The following is a 16,903-nucleotide window of genomic DNA, read 5'->3' as shown; positions in this document are numbered from 1 at the left end:
AAAACCTCTTTTTTTAGTTCCTGACTTCAGCAGCTGTTTTCAAAACTATAAACTTCTCTCTGCCTATTTAAAATGGCCTTGGAGTTCATACTACCCAGTATATACATTTGTGTGTGTGCATTATTTGTAATTATGCATGGGAAAATCTTAGTTTAGAGGTACAATAATTCATTTCTTATTCTCTAAAAGTAAAAATTCCAAGGCATTTTTGATAAAGAAAACCGAAAGCTTCTCTGAAAAGGCAACAGCAATTGTATTTCAAATTTCCTGAGGAAGAAAAACTGTATTTAAAATATTATTGAAAAGGTCAGAGAAGAAGTTCACACCTCCAGGATGTCCTTCGTAAGACAAGACCCTTGGGACCTAAATTTGAAGAGGTTATGGATCCCAAAAAGCTCTCCTTGATGCTCTTTAGATCCTTGAACTGCTTCAAAATATCGTTTGGCATTTTCACTTCCAACCACCACACAGTGAAGTTGCTAAAACAGAAAAAACACAAGATATTTTTGAAGTGTTTGCTCCAACAATATGTCAGAATTTCCTGGCATTCCCTGTATATACACAGCTTTAGTTGGAGCAGGCAGAATCTCCTTAGGGAGGAAATTTTGTTTTAATTTCCCTGGCAGATGTTGCCATTATGGTGAAATAATAATAATCTGGCCAGTCTTATTGAAACAGAGATCTTATATTTCCTATTTTATCTGTTTTCTAACAACTGAGTCAAGATTACATCTCTATAGAATATCCACCTGACATAAATGTTTAATAATAAAAGCATACATTTGAATACACTTTTCTCCTTTTAAAACTCTTATTACAATAGCAACTACTAAAACTGGCAGAAGTAATTATCACTGAAGTTAAATTACAATCTAAAGTAATGATATGATAACCACCTTGGTGTCAAACTAATTGTGGCTTGACTACATTGCCTACTCACAGCAAAAACCCTATCACTGTTTTAAGAAACACTGCATCTTTGACATAATTTTGAATACAGAAAGAACACTGACATGGAACATTTAAAAACACCATTTCAGTATCAACATTAATATGCACTATTTGCTGGATATTTTACTAAATGTAACATAAATATGTAAAATTAAAATACAATCTGATTAACCCCATGTATACTTTAAAATTTCTTGAAAGAAACAAAGAATGCACAGAATGGAAAATAACTTCAGCCCATTGATGGAGAAATCAGTAAAAAATGATGCTTAAGGGCCGGGTGCAATGGCTCGTGCCTGTAATTCCAGCACTTTGGGAGGTGGAGGTGGAGGCAGGAGGAACACTTGATTTCAGAAGTCAGAGCCCAACCTGGTCAACGTGGTGAAACCCCTTCTCTACTAAAATACAAAAATTAGCTGGGCATGGTGGTGGGCGCATGTAATCCCAGCTACTTGGGAGGCTGAGGCAGGAGAATTGCTTGAACCTAGTGGAATCTGGAAGCAACCCGAGGTGGCGCCACTGCACTCCAGCCTGGGCGACAGACTCCATCACAAAAAAAAAAAAAAAAAAAAAAAAAAGAAATGCTTAACTATTGAGATGATCATCAGAGTTCATTTGCACTGTAATAAGTTACTCTAGGCAACTAAAATTCTTGTTAATAACAGCTGCCATTTACTGAACATTTATTACACATATAGCATTTATTTCCATACTCTCATTTAATCCTTATAAACTTATATCATCCCAATTTTAGAAATAAAATAACTAAAATTTCTGTATTTTAAAAATAAAGTAACTTAAGTTTAGAGAAATTAAGTGACTTGCTCACAGCTGCCAGCTAAGAAGTGTCATTCCTAGAATTTGAACCTTGGTTTGGCTGAATCTAAAATTTGTACTATTAACTAATTTCTCACTTTCAAGATGCCTCTGTTCAAACAAAACCCTCGGGACCTTCATTTAAAGAAGTTATGGATCAACATACCAACTTGATCAGTTTGATACCAATGAACATGGGCTGTAATCCTGGGAGTACAGAATTACAATAACAATTGATGCAAGTGATAGCCCAGGTACCTACCTATTTTACCCTTGTTACTGAAACTACCTTAAACACTGATATTGTCAGACTGCAGGACCTGTAACTATAATCACCAAGGTAATTTGTAAACCTTAATTTGAGTCTTTATAAGCTTCCTAGCAAAGTTTTATCACAAAATTTATAAAAAGCACACTATTTTGTACTAAAGTGGCTCCAGTAAAAGTGGAAACCAGTTGCCTCCATCTGTAGGCTAACTAAAAATGAAATCATGTTCAAATTCAAGAAGTTAGGGGGAAAATAGTAATTAAAAAATGTAGCTTAGTTTGTAGCTTATGAAAAATCCATACAAGGGAGAAAATGCTTGGATCTCATCATAACAATAGACAAAATAGAGAAAGAAGTGAAAAGAAAAGAACATTTATGATGTTAAGAAGTTCATGGCCGTTCTTCCATCTTCAAGGCCAGCAGTGTGGCATCTTCATTATTTTTCTCTCTGACCCTTTGCTTCCTTACCACGGGTTATTAGGCAGTAGGGTCAGAGAAAGCAGAGATGAAGATGTGCACATCTGACCCTTATAAAACAACCTTGTGATTACATTGGCCCATCTGGGGGTGGTTTGTGGGATTACAATGTGAACATCTTTGGGAGACTATTATTCAGCCTACCACAGTAAAGAAGTGCAAAAAGAATGATGGGAGCAAGTCGAAATGACACAGAAGCCACCCTAATGTGTTCCCATTGGCCAAATATAAGACAATGTGAACATCAAATAAATAGTGATATTCAATGTGTTGTAATCTGTTACTAAAATAGGAAGCCATGAGACCACACAAATTAAATAAATAGAAGGGAAAGCTCTTTTTTAAATGGTAGAGTGCCAAAGAACAACCAAGAAGGATAATGGAAACAGAAAAATCACCACCTGACAACCATTATAGTGGTAGCTGACTCAGGCAGGAATCACAAATGAACACTAAGGGTTATGCGTGCAGGTCTGATGAGGAACTGGCAGTCTCAGAGGATCTCCCCATAAACTACATATCAATTACAAAGAAAAAAATAGTAACTTTGCAGTGGAGAAACTTAGACACAAACTTGACCTGCGATCAAGGTTAACGTGAGCAGTAGTAGGGCAGGTCACCCCCATGTGCCTTCTGACTGATGCAAGGAGAAGAGCACAGTATCATGTCTGTGGTATTCCTGCCAATACTGCTTGGCCTGAGTCTGGACATGAGGAAACATCAAATGGACCTAGACTGAAGGACATCCTACACAAAGGCCTTATTCTTTAAAGCTGTCAAGGTCTTGAAAGACAAAGCCTGGATAATATTCCAGGCTGAAGAAAACTGAAGAGACACAAGTAAATGGAGCCATGATCCTTGATGAAACCTTGGACCAGAAAGGAAAAAGAGAGAGGTGGGGAAACTGAATGGGTCCTATGGATTACAGCATCATGTTTTATCAATGGTAATTTCTTCATGTGAATAACTGCATTTTGGAGAGGAGTGTGGGGGGTGGGGAAAGCGAGTTGTAGAACCGTATATACAACTGAGTGTTTAGAATGCATAAAACTGTTTTTTATGTATATTCAAGTAGCAGTGTACTTCTTTTGGGGAAATACATACCAGAAAATTTAGAGTGTTGGTAGGAGAGTGTTGCTTCTTTGGGGAAATACATAGTGATGAGAAGTCTAACTCTCTCAAATGGCTCAGAAAAAGAATAAAGATAATGGCTGAGACAAAGAGAAAGCAAGTGTGTAAAATGTCAGCAAATAGGGAACTTGAGCGAAGCTAACTGGGGGTTCTTTCTGCTGTTCTTGCAATTCTTCTGCAAACACTTACAAATAAAATTTACACACACACACACACACACACACACACACAGAGAGAGAGACGAGATGACTTTCTAAATGCCAAACTTTAGATTGCTTAAATGCTCCAAACCTGAAGGAGCACAGCTGCTGTAAAAGTGTTGTTTATATTTTTAAAATGTATAAAATATCTGAATGCATCATCACAACAGATGCAACAAAAGATATCAAAATAAAAGCCCCTCATGAACAACACAGGTCACTCCTTATTAGTCTAACCAGTGCTGTAATGTTTAGGTGTATCCTTCTAGGTATCTTTCAATGAAGTTAAAGCTATTTATACATACAGATGCTCCTTAATTTATGATGGGGCTATATCTAGATAAACCCATTGTAAGTTGAAAACACCATTAGGTCTAAAGTGAGTTTTGGACTTACGATAGGCTTATCTTGATGTGGCCCCATCGTAAGTAGAGGAATATACTTCATACATAAATAGGTATCATTTTAGCACCATCATAAAACTGAAAAACATTAAGTTGAACCATGTCATAAATCAGGGACAGTGTGTCAAACAGAAATAGCTTTATTTCTAAACACACTGAAACACTGTAGATATTGTTCTGTATATTGCTTTTTCGACTCACTTAAAAATATCTTCAGACATCTTGCCACATCAGTACATTTGATCTGACTATAATTTTTTAAATTTTGCTGTCACAAAGTAATATAGGTATCAGAATTTATTCTGTTACTGTCGGACATTTAGGTTGTTTCCTTTGTTTTTTAAACAAATGCATTGCAATGCTAAGTAAAAGCCCTTGTCATCCTTCACTGTGCATATGTGAGAGGATTTCTGTCAGTTAGCTATGGAGACTCTACAATATCTATACCAGTTGTACTCTCAACAGTAGTATATGAGCATCTCTCAAATACCCCAACCAACAATGAACAGCACCAATCTCCCCAACCCCCCACAAAACACCTCAATATGCATTTTTTTAAAAAGCTTTTGCAGAATATACAATGCAAATGGTCTTATTTTATTTTCTATCTCTAGATTATGAGTGTGGTTAAAAAGATCTTTTCACATGTGTTAACCACTTGCATTTTTAATTCAGTGAAATGCCTATTATTCTTTTTATTGGTTTGTAGGTGATACAGTTTGGCTGTGTTCCCACCCAAATCTCATTTTGAATTGCAGCTCCCATAATTCCCATGTGTTGTGGGAGGGACCCAGTGGGAGATAACTGAATCATGTGGGCGGTTTCTCCCCTACTGTTCTCGTGGTAGTGAATAAGTCTCACGAGTTCTGATGGTTTTATAAGGGGAAACCCCTTTCATTTGATTCTCATTCTCTTTGCCTGCCTCCATGTAAGATATGCCTTTTGCCTTCTGCCATGATTGTGAGGCCTCCCCAGCCATGCAGAACTGTGAGTCCATTAAACCTCTTCTTTATAACCAGTCTCTGGTATGTCTTTACCAGCAGCATGAAAACAGACTAATACAGTGGGAGTTCTTTATATTTTGTAGATGCTGCTCTTTTACTACATATATGGCAAACATATATGCTCCTAGTCTGTCTTTGAATTTGGTTTGCAGTTCCTTTGTCATACAGAAGTTTCATACAAAAATACAGTCAAATTTACAATACTCTGTATTTGCCTTAGAGGCTGCACTAGTTTCCCAATTCTGCTGTAACAAAGTACTACAAATTGGATGTCTTAAAACAACAGAAATTTATTTTCTCATAGTTGTGCAGGCTAAATCTGAAATCAAGGTGTCCATAGGGCCATGCTCTGTCTGAAGATTTTAGGGAATGCTCCTTCCTTGCCTCTTTCTAGCTTCTGGTAGTTGCTGGTAATCCGTAGCATTCTTTGGCTTATGGTGGCATCACTCCAATCTCTGCCTCCATTGTCACATGGTGTTCTTCCTCTGTGGCTGTCTGTATCCAAATTTCCCCCTTCTTATAAGGTATCAGTCAATGGATTAGGGCCCACTCTCATCCAGTGTGATCTCATCTTAACCTCATCTGCAAAGACCCTACTTACAAATAAGATCACATTCACAGGTACCAGGGGTTAGGACTTCAACCTATCTTTTGAGGGGAAAGGGCCCTATTGACTCAAAACAGATGCTTGGTTAAAGATTTTCGTATTTATGTTCATGAGAGATATTCATCTGTGATTTTCTCTTCTGGCAATGTCTTTGTCAAGTTTGGTATCAGGATTCTACCGTTTTTGTGAAGTAAGTTGGAAGTCTTCCCTCTTCTTCTGTTTTCAAAAACAATATTAAGTGTTTGATAGAATTTACCACTGAAGTCATCCGGGCTAGAATCTATCTTTGTGGGAGAGTTCTGAATTAACAACTCAGTTTCAACCAGCCTGGGCAACATAGTAAAACTCTCTCTCTACAAAAATAAAAATAAAAAATTGGCTCAGTGTGGTAGCATGCACCTATAGTTCCAGCTACTTGGGATGCTGAGGTGGGAGGATCATTTGAGCCTCTCACAGTTCTGGGAGCCAGAAATCTGAAATCAGTATCACTAAACTGAAATCAAGGTGTTGGCAGGACCATGACCACACTCCTTCTGGAGGCTTTAGGAAAGAATCTACTTCTTGCCTCTTCCAGCTTGCGGTGGCTGCCACCATTCCTTAGCTTCTGGCACACCACTCCAATCAATGCCTCTGTGGTTACATTGTCTTTTCCTCTTCTGTCTGTGTCAAAATGTCCTCTAGCTTTTTCTTATAAGGACACTTGTGGATAATCCAAGATAATCCCTGAATCTCAAGACCCATAATTTAATCACATCTGCAAAGATCCTTTTTCCATACGAAGTACCATTTACAATTTCCAGGGATTAGAAATTGACATTTTTCAGGGCCAGTATTCAGCCCACTATAGTGCCTTTTTCAAAGTGTTTATTTTGCTAAACTGTTGGGTAATTATTTTTGGCTGGGTTATTCATCTGCCTTTAAATACTTCACGTTTATCTCTGTCTACTGCAGTGCTTATCTGAAATCAAGTGGAGGGTGCAAATAATTAGTCTTCTGGGCAACAGGAGGGACTTTCTTCTGAATATTAGAAACATTTGGAGCTCTGTCTTGCTTCTTTGCTTCCAGTACTTCTACTTATTGTTCTCACTTGAGAGTAGACACCTCTGCTGGCTGTAATTTGGTCCAAATGGGATAAGATTATAAGGGCTAAACTGTCCTGTTACACCATCAGTGATACTCCGAAGAGGGCTCCACAGTTACCCCAAGGCTGCCTTCTTTTTTAGTATCTGCTGACTCTAAGCTTGGAATATCCAGAGACTGCACCTACCTTTTCAGTAGTCTTCTTCTGACTGAGTTTAACTTGGCTTCTTCCTTCAATCTGATCCCAACTTCCTTTTGTCTTTTGGGACTCCTTACAATTTTGGGGCCACCAAGAAAACTCTTCTTGCTTTCTAACATTTTTACAGGTTTTTTTTTTTTTTTTAAGAACATAATTTTTGGATTTTTTTCCCCCCAAAGATTGAAGGTCAACCTGGGAGGCTAGAAGGTGTGCTCCATTGGTTTAAATTCCAAACTATCTTTAAACCATATTTAGTGCCTTTTCCTTCCATGATTGCCATCTTATCTTTATTTGTGTCATATAAAGTACTTAAATTACCTCATCTTCTGAAGTGTATTTTATCATATACTATTGTACAATGTATATTTTATAACAAGACATTTCATTAAATGAGTTGGATGAATAGGTAAAAAGGAAATGTATATAGTAATGGACTGAAAAAAATTACTACATAATTGAGGAAAGACTCTTACTTGAACTGTCAGTAGTCTAAGACAGTACTCAAAAGAACAGCTCCTAAGATGAGTAACTTTCCACTTTTTCCCAAGGTTGGTTAAATAGGTTAGAAAAAAATAATTTTCAAGTAGTTGTGCTATACCAAAAAAAAAAAAAAAAAAAGAACTGTTTATTACAGAGCTAAAAGCTTTAAGACAAAACAAAAACTGCTGTGTACGATTCTATTTTTAGAATGAAGAAAACAGTATAAATTTAAGATTGGATCATTCTTAGGTTAACTACCAACACATGTGGCAGATGTTTGCTCTTAAATAGATGCCAACTGAACATATAGGAAGCAATTCAAATGTAATATTTATGATTACACGTGAACCTTATTCCAGATTGTCTCAAGTATCCAGTTGTAAACTAAATAAATATTGTTTGTTTAGAGGCATAAATGTAGTAGTAAATGATATGCCAAGCATATTAAAGAGTTAATGCAATTTTAGACGAATACTAAAAGTACCAGGAAAGTAGTTAGCACACTTAAGTTCTATTCCTATAATTTCATTTACTGGGGCATCTCTGGGGTCCCAGTTTCATCATGTACAGTATGTACCTCTAAGGTAGTGCTCCCTAATCTTCATGTGATGGCACATGTAGAAAATGGTAACATATGAATATCTATCTGGTGTAAAAAGAAGAGGTTACTCAAGGCTGGCAGCTAGCTGATATGGTTTTGCTGTGTCCCTACCCAAATTTTATCTTGAATTACAGTTCCCATAATCCCCACATGCTGTGGCAGGGATCCAGTGGGTAAATGAATCATGGGGGCAGTTATACCCATGCTGCTGTTCTCAGGATATTGAGTTCTCAAGAGATCTGATGGTTTTATAAGTGGTTTTTCCCTCTTTGCTCAGCACTTCTCCTTCCTGCCATCCTGTGAAGAAGAGCATGTTTGCTTCCCCTTCCACCATGATGCTAAGTTTCCTGAGGCCTCCCCTGCCATGTGAAACTGTGAGTCAATTAAACCTCTTTCCTTTATAAATTACCCAGTCTTGGGCAGTTCTTTATGGCAGCATGAGAATGAACCAACACACTGGCTTAGGTACTCTTGCTGTCCAGAAAGCTGTGGGACCAACATCTCAGTGCACCTGTAGCCCATTTGTGGTAAACCACTACATCTTGGCCTGTAGTTTGGGGAGCTGTGACCTTGCTACTCAAAATGTGGGCTGCTGATTAGTTTTACTAGGACTCCTGGGAGCTAGTTAAAAATTCCACATCATGGGCTCTAACTCAGACCTACTAAATCAGAATCAGTATTTTGACAAGATCCCTAGGTAATTCGCATGTACACTAAAGTTTAAGAGGTACTGCTCTAGAAAACTTTCAGCTCAAAAATTCAATGAACCAAAGAATCTGTTTCATAAAAGTGTATTCAAGGGTAATTTTTATAATCTTATTAAATTCCACGATATAGTACGATTTAAAACTTACATTTTACACAAATTTGTTCCTAATTTTTGAAAACAGATAAATGTTGACCTCTGAAACAGAAAAAGGGAAACATATTTACCTGCTTGTATATCTGTCGTAAATACATGATTTCCTCCACAGTTCCCAAGGATATCAGTCTAAGCACTTTGACATCTCTACACTGTCCAATCCTATATGCTCTGTAAAAAGATTAAAAAACACAAACAAAAATCAAGTGAAACAACTTTGGGTTGAAGAGGTAACTTGGGGACACAAAAATGGAAAATTATTAAATTTTTAATTAATTTAAAAATAAACATTTTATGTTAAATATGCTCTATTTAGTAATAATTCAAAAATTCATATTCATATAAAAAGCTTATTAAGGAGAAAAATATTACAGAAAACCTAAAAGTATCAACTTCATTTTTGTTATAAACATCACTTTCCACTGTCTAAAAACATTTCCTAAATTCAGGTTTTTCTTTTATAGCAGCTTTAAGCTTACAGACTGTTCCCCAAAGATTTCATTTATATAAAAATCCCCAAAATGCCAACTAATCCATAGTGCAAGAAAGCAGACTAGTGGTTGCTTGGGGATAAGGGGATGGGGAAGAATGGGAGGGGTGGGTCACAAAGGGGCAGAAGGAAAATTCTGGGATGATGGGTATGTTTATTATGTTAATTGTGGTGATGGTTTTACAGGTACATAAGTCAAAACTTATCAATTGTATACTTGAAGTATGTACAGTTTATTGCATGTCAATTATACTTTATTAAAACTGCTAAAAAGTAAAAAAACCACAACTTAGCAAAAAGTAGTTAATCAACTGTAAAGTCTATGGAAGTGCTGGTCTACAGTCCTCATCTGTAGAGATTTCAATTCAGTGGATCTGACTGAATCACTCAGTTTACTGGCATCCAAGGTGTTTCCATACAGACTATAGTGCTAATTAAAATTCTAAACTGATTCATCACAGTGGTTTAACTGTGGGTCTATTCCCCACAGCTTCTCTCATACGGAGGCTTTATAGGATGCTCTGTATGAGCACCCAATGCCTGTTACAGTTGCTGAAGGGAACCGGGGCAAGGCCATACTGCCTATATGCTTGAAAATGTTACAATTTGGGGGAAATTTATCTTTGAACTTGTAAGGTCACCCATATGTTATATTTGATGTTCTCTCTGCCTCCTTTACCTGTCCCTCCTCACAAAGGACTTTTACTCGAGGACATCCTGGATCCTGCAAATCTCACATCTCCAGCAGGAAATGGAGGCTCCTGTGACACAGCACCACCAGGGATAAGGTACTGCATTCTCACTTCCATTCTGCAACCTGGGAGCAGAGGAGATGGGCTCAGCATCCCTTTCTTTCCTACAATGTGTTTGGGTTCTAAAGAAAACCAGAAATGGATCTAAGAAAATGTCCTTTGGATGTATGCTTAAGCCAGTTGTTTGGTGAATGGGAGAGATTCCGTTAGGATGCATATCCTTTAATCTTTACAGACAAAAATTTTAGACACGTGTTACTGTGCACCTATGCTTCATCATTTCTTGATCCATAAAGCAAGGATTTGTAAGTGATGAGTTTTCACCACGTGGAGACAAGTGTTGAGGAACTGTTATACAATAGGTAGGTCATTAGCTTTATTTCTGTTCTTAGTTCCTGCTGTCAGAGTCAGTGGAAGGAGAGGGAGAGGAAAAGGAAAGCCATTTATTCAGTTTTATTGTGAACTAACTTTCAGTGAATACCAAAGCACAGTACACTGTGCTTGGAAGAATACTGGGATAAATAATATGTCTCGATGATCTAATGAAAAAGTACAAAAGACAACAAGTGTCATTAAGATCAAAAAAAAGGGGGGGAAATTTTTCTGTGGTTTTCATTTCGACCAATTTCCTTGACAGCTGTCTGTGGAGAGAGGCTGATTAAAAGTGTAAGCTTTGCAGTAAGACCACATGGATTCAGATCCTGACCCTGCCACTTATTGGCTGTGACCCTGAGCAAGTTACTTAAGTGCACTGTGCCTCAGCTTTCTCATATGTAAAATGGGTATAATAGTGCCTATCACATATGGATATTCTGAGTATTAAATGAGATAATCCATGGAAAGCACCAAGAATGACAGTTCCTACCTTAACATAAACACTCAATAAGTGCAGCCATTATTCCTTTGTCCTTATTCTTCCAAATGTACTTGAATAAAATTGTACACAAAATATTATTATAAATAAACATTGTTATTGGTTAGATGGCCTTTCTGCTTCTTAAGTGTTTCTATGTATTTGACTTTTTCCCTCAGATTAGACTTTTCAAAAGTGTCTCTTTTATTCTTTTCAATGAATTAGTTAAAATTTATATTACGTTCTTATTTTTATCTTAATAATGTAATAATGTGTATAATTCTATTTTCTTTTTTGTTCCTTTTCTAGTTTTCTAAATTATTCTTTTACTTTCGGCCTTTCTTTTTTAATAAATGAATTTAAAAATTGAAATTAGCATCAGAATTTAAATATTGATCCACAGTAATTTCACTGATTTTTTTTTTTGTTTGAGATGGAGTCTCACTCTGTCTCCCAGGCTGGAGTGCAGTGGCTCAAACTAGGCTCACTGCAAGCTCCGCCTCCCGGTTTACACCATTCTCCTGCCTCAGCCTCCCAAGTAGCTGGGACTACAGGTGCCCACCACCACGCTCAGCTCATTTTTTGTATTTTTAGTAGAGATGGGGTTTCACTGTGTTAGCCAGGATGGTCTTGATCTCCTGATCTCATGATCCCCCCACCTCGGCCTCCCAAAGTGCTGGGATTACAGGCGTGAGCCACTGCAACCGGCCTCATTGTTATTTCTAAATAGCAAGTTTTTCTCTCTTGATTTCCTCTTATTGTGGTAAAATATAAAAAACAAAAAATTTAATCATTTTAAACATTTTTAAGTGTACACTTAAGTGGCATTAGGTATATCCACACTATTATGCAACTATAATACCTATATAGCTACAGACACTTTCCAAACTGAAACTCTGTACTCATTAAACAATAACTCCCCATTCCCCAGTCCCCCAGCTACTAGCAACTACCATTCTCTTTTCTGTCTTTGTGAATTTGATGACTCTAGGTACAACATGAAATCATACAATCTTTGTCCTTTTCTGGCAAAAACAGGTATCCATTCTTTGTAGCTGATATTAGAGGAAAAAAAATTCAATCATGACACCACTGAGTATGATGTTAGCTCTGGGTTTTTCATAAATGACCTTATATGTTGAAGTAGTTTCCTTTTTTTTTTTTATTGAGACGGAGTCACTCTGCCGCCCAGGCTGGAGCGCAGTGTTGCAATCTCAGCAAACTGCAACCTCCGTCTCCCGAGCTTAAGTGATTCTCGTGCCTTGGCCACCCAAGCAAGCAGCTGGGACTACAGGCATGCACCACCATGCTGGCTAATTTTTATATTTTTTTTGTAGAGATGGGGTTTCACCATGTTGGTCAGGCGGGCCTTGAACTCCTGACCTCAAGAGGCGCGAGCCAACGCGCCTGGCTTGTTTCCTTTTATTTTTAATGTGTTGTTTTTGTCATCTTTAAAAAGATGTTGAATTTTGTCAAATGCTTTTTCTGCATCAATGAAATGATTATGTGTCTTTTTACCTTCATTCGTTAATGTGGCATATTACACTGATTGTTGTGGGATGTTGAACTGTTTTTGAATTCCAGGAATAAATCCTACTTTGTGTATCATTCTTTCAATATGCTGCTGAATTCAGTTTGCTGGCATTTTACTGAGTATTTTTGCATTAACATTCATAAGGATTATTGGTCTGTAGTTTTCTTTCTTGTAGAGTCTTTGATTTTGGTATTGGGGTAATGCTGGCTTTATAGAATTAATTGGAATGTGTTTCTTCCTCTTCAGTTTTTTGGAAGCATTTGAGAAGGATTGGTGCAAATTCTTTTTTTTTTTTTTAGATGGAGTCTCACTCTGTTGCCAGGCTGGAGTGCAATGGCTTGATCTCGGCTCATTGCAACCTCCAACTCCCTGGTTTAAGCTATTCTCTTGCCTCAGCCTCCCGAGTAGCTGGGATTACAGGCACACGCCACCACGCCCAGCTAATTTTTGTATTTTTAGTAGAGACGGGGTTTCACCGTGTTGGCCAGGATGGTCTCGAACTCCTGAACTCGTGATTCGCCTGCCTCGGCCTCCTAAAATGCTGGATTACAGGTGTGAGCCACCGTGCCCGGCTGGATTGGTGCAAATTCTTTAAATGCTTGGTAGAATTAATCAGCAAAGCCTTAAGGTCCTGGGCTTTACTTTATTGGGAGGTTTTTGTTTACTGATTCAATCTCCTTACATAGTTATGGTTATATTCAGGTTTTCTATGTCTTCATGACATTCTTCCTAGGTTGTGTATTTCTAGCAATTTATCCATTTCACATAGACTATTCAATTTGTTGGTATACAAATGTTCACAGTACTCTCTTGAACTCCTTTTTATTTCTGTAAAATCAGTAGCAATGTCCCCTTTCAATTTTGATGTTAATTATTTGAGTCTTCTTTCTTCTCTCTTAGTCAATCTAGCTAAAGATTTATCCACCATTTTCTTGATCTTTTCAAACAACCAACTCTTGGTTTCATTGATTGCCTCTGTTGTTTTCCTATTCTTTGTTTTACTTATCTCTGTTCTAATATTTGTTATTTCCTTCCTCTGGCTAGCTCTGGGGGTTTTTCTTTTCCTAGCTCCTTAAGGTGGAAAGTTAATTGTTGATTTAGACCTTTATTCTTTTTTATGTAAGCATTTACAGCTATAAATTTCCCTCTTAGCATTACTTTTGCTGCATCCTGTAAGTTGTGGTGTGTGTTTTCATTTGTTTCAAGCTATTTTCTAACTTCCCTTGTGAGTTGTTCTTCAACCCTTCCCTTAAGTGTGTGTTGTTTAACTTCCACATATTTGTGAATTTTTCAATTTTTCTTCCGCTGTTGATTTCTAGTTTCACTGTATTGTGATTGGAAAAAAATGAATGATTTCAATCTTTTAAAATGTATTAAAAACTTGTTTTGTGGCCTAACACATGATTTATCCTGGAGAGTGTTCATTGTGTACTTAAGAAAAATATGTATTCTGCTGTTGTTGGAAGGAAAATTCTATGTATCTCTGTTAGGTCCAATTTGTCTATATTGCTGTTCAAATCCTCTCCTTACTTATTGATCTTCTGTCTGAATGTTTTACCTATTATGAAAGTCGGGTGTTGAAGTCTCCCATTATTATCGCAGAGTTATTTCTCCCTTCAATTCTGTCAATGTTTGCTTCATACACTTTGGGGCTCTATTGTTTGTTGAATTATGTATATAATTGTTAAATCTCCTTGGTGAATCCACTTTTTACCATCAGATAATGTCTTTCTTCTAACAGTTGTTGACTTGAAGTCTATTTTGTCTAACATTAATACAACCACTCCTGTTCTCTTTTGGTTACTATTTGCATGAAATATCTTTTTCCATGCTTTTATTTTCAACCTGTGTATATTCTTGGACCTAAAGTCAGTCTCTTATGGATAGCATATATTTGGACACTGTTTTTTAAATCTGTTCTGCCAATCTACATCTTTTAATTATGGAATTTGATCCATTTACATTTGAAATAATTAAGAGTAGGGAAGAACTCATTTGTGCCACTTTATTTATTTTCTATATGTCTTATAACTATTTTGCCCCTAAATTCCTCCATTACTGCCTTCCTTTGTGTTTAATTGATGTTTTTTAGTGACATATTTTTATTCCTTTCTCATTTCCTTTTACATATACTTTAGCTATTTTTGTTGTGGTTACCATAGGGATTACATATAATATCCTAAAGTTATAACAACCTTAAATCAATTGATTTTACATTGATATCAATATACTTGTCAACATAGATTTATAATTATTTTATGCATGTGTCTTTTAAATCCTGTAGAAAATAAAAAAGCAGAGTTATAAGCCAAAATTACGATACTGGTATTTATATTTGTCCATGTACTTACCTTAACTGGAGATCTTTATCTTTTTGTATGACTTTGAGTTACTATCTAGTGTACTTTCATTTCATCTTGAAGGTCTCCCTTTAGGATTGGTTCTTTTTTTTTTTTTGAGACGGAGTCTCACTCTGTCTCCCAGGCTGGAGTGCAGTGGCGCAATCTCGGCTCACTGCAAGCTCTGCCTCCCAGGTTCAAGCAATTCTCTGCCTCAGCCTCCTGAGTAGCTGGGATTATAGGCGCCTGCCACCATGCCTGGCTAATTTTTGTATTTTTAGCAGAGACGGGGTTTCACCATCTTTACCAGGCTGGTCTTGAACTCCCGACCTCATGATCCACCCATCTTGGCCTCCCAAAGTGCTGGGATTACAGGCGTGAGCCACTGTACCAGGGATAGGATTCCTTACAGGGCTGGTCTACTGGTAATGAACTCCCTCAAGCTTCTGTCTGTCTGCAAATATCTTAACCCTCATTTTTGAAGGGCACTTTTGCCCTACATAAAATTCTCGGTAAACACTTTTTCTTTGTTTCTCAGTTAACAGTTTGTTTTTTTCCCCCCAATACATTAAATATATCATCCCACTGCCTTCTGGATTGCAAAGTTTCTACTGACAAATCCACTGATAATCTTAATGGAAATTCGTTGTACATGACATGTTGCTTTTCTCTTGCTGCTTTCAAGATGCTCTTTGTGGACAGTCTGATTATAATGTGCCACAGTGTGGATCTCACTGGGTTTATACTATCTAGACTCGGTTGACCTTCTTGTATTTGTATATCCATATTTTCCCTCAAATTTGGAGAGCTTTTCATTATTTCTTAATCTACCCTTTTGTCCTTTTCCCATTCTTCTGAGCCTCCATAACGTACATGTTGGTCCATTTGATAGTGTCCCATATGTTCACTTTCCCTTTTTGTTTTGCTCCTCAGATTAAATAATTTTAAATAACCTATCTTCAAGTTTGCAGATTTTTTCTCCCTATTTTGGTCTGCTGTTGAACTCCTCTAGTGAATTTTTCAATTCCAAAATTGAATTTCATGTCCAGAATTTGTCTCTCTTTTTTTTTTAATTTCTATCTCTTTGTTGATATTCTCATCTTGCTCACATATCCTTTTCCTCACTAGTTCTTTCTCTGTGTTTTACTTTCACTCTTAGAGTATTTAAGACACTTGTTGTAAAGTCTTTGTCTAGTAGCTCCAATGCCTGTTTTGCTTCAGGGACAGTTAGTTTCTGGAGATTTATTTTGTTACTCTGAATGAACTATATTTTCATTTTCTTTTCTTTTTTTTTTTTTTTTTAATGTCTTGTGGTCTTTTCTTGAAAACTACCATTTGGAAAGACAGCCAACTCCCCAAGTCTTTGCAAACTGGTATGGAAGACCTTCACTAATTAGCAGGGTGTGTCTTGAGCCTTGGGAACAACATGGGGTGAAGGCTAAAAGTCTTCTCAGGTCATTTCTGGGAATACATCCTGCCTGGGTATGCTGCCATCTTGGCTAACTGCAGCCTCCACCTCCCGGGTTCAAATGATTCTCAGCCTCCTGAGTAGCTGGGACCACAGGCGCACGCCACCACACCCGGCTAATTTTAGTAATTTTAGTAGAGACGGGGTTTGACCATGTTGGCCAGGCTGGTCTCAAACTCCTGACCTCAAGTGATCCACCCGCCCTGGCCTCCCAAAATGCTGGGATTACAGGCATGAGCCACTGTGCCTGACCTCCTTAAAGTTTTATCATGAGATTGCAACAATTTAGTCACATCATCAGGCTTTGTTTCTAATTCTAGTTCTCTATTTCCACCACATCTGGAATTACTTCCTCTACTAAAGTTGAACTCCTCAAAGTCATCCATG

General features: G+C 37.3%; 1 protein-coding gene across 9 annotated transcripts in view; it reads right to left on the bottom strand.

Annotated features, from left to right (window-relative positions):
* ERCC6L2 (ERCC excision repair 6 like 2) overlaps positions 1-16,903 on the bottom strand; it is a 158,054-nt gene that overhangs the window by 46,042 nt on the left and 95,109 nt on the right. For all 9 annotated transcript variants that reach the window (XM_054502479.2, XM_054502482.2, XM_054502485.2 and 6 more), the window contains 2 exons: positions 9,152-9,251; positions 327-479 (listed from right to left, as the gene is read on the bottom strand). In XM_054502479.2, coding sequence (XP_054358454.1) covers positions 327-479; positions 9,152-9,251 — 253 coding nt within the window. The remainder of the gene's footprint in view (positions 1-326; positions 480-9,151; positions 9,252-16,903) is intronic.

This window comes from Pongo pygmaeus, chromosome 13 (genome assembly GCF_028885625.2).
Source record: "Pongo pygmaeus isolate AG05252 chromosome 13, NHGRI_mPonPyg2-v2.0_pri, whole genome shotgun sequence".
In the NCBI taxonomy this organism is placed as follows: Eukaryota; Metazoa; Chordata; class Mammalia; order Primates; family Hominidae; genus Pongo; species Pongo pygmaeus.
Note: the sequence above shows the minus strand (reverse complement) of the source record. Positions and strands in the feature narration are given on the sequence as shown.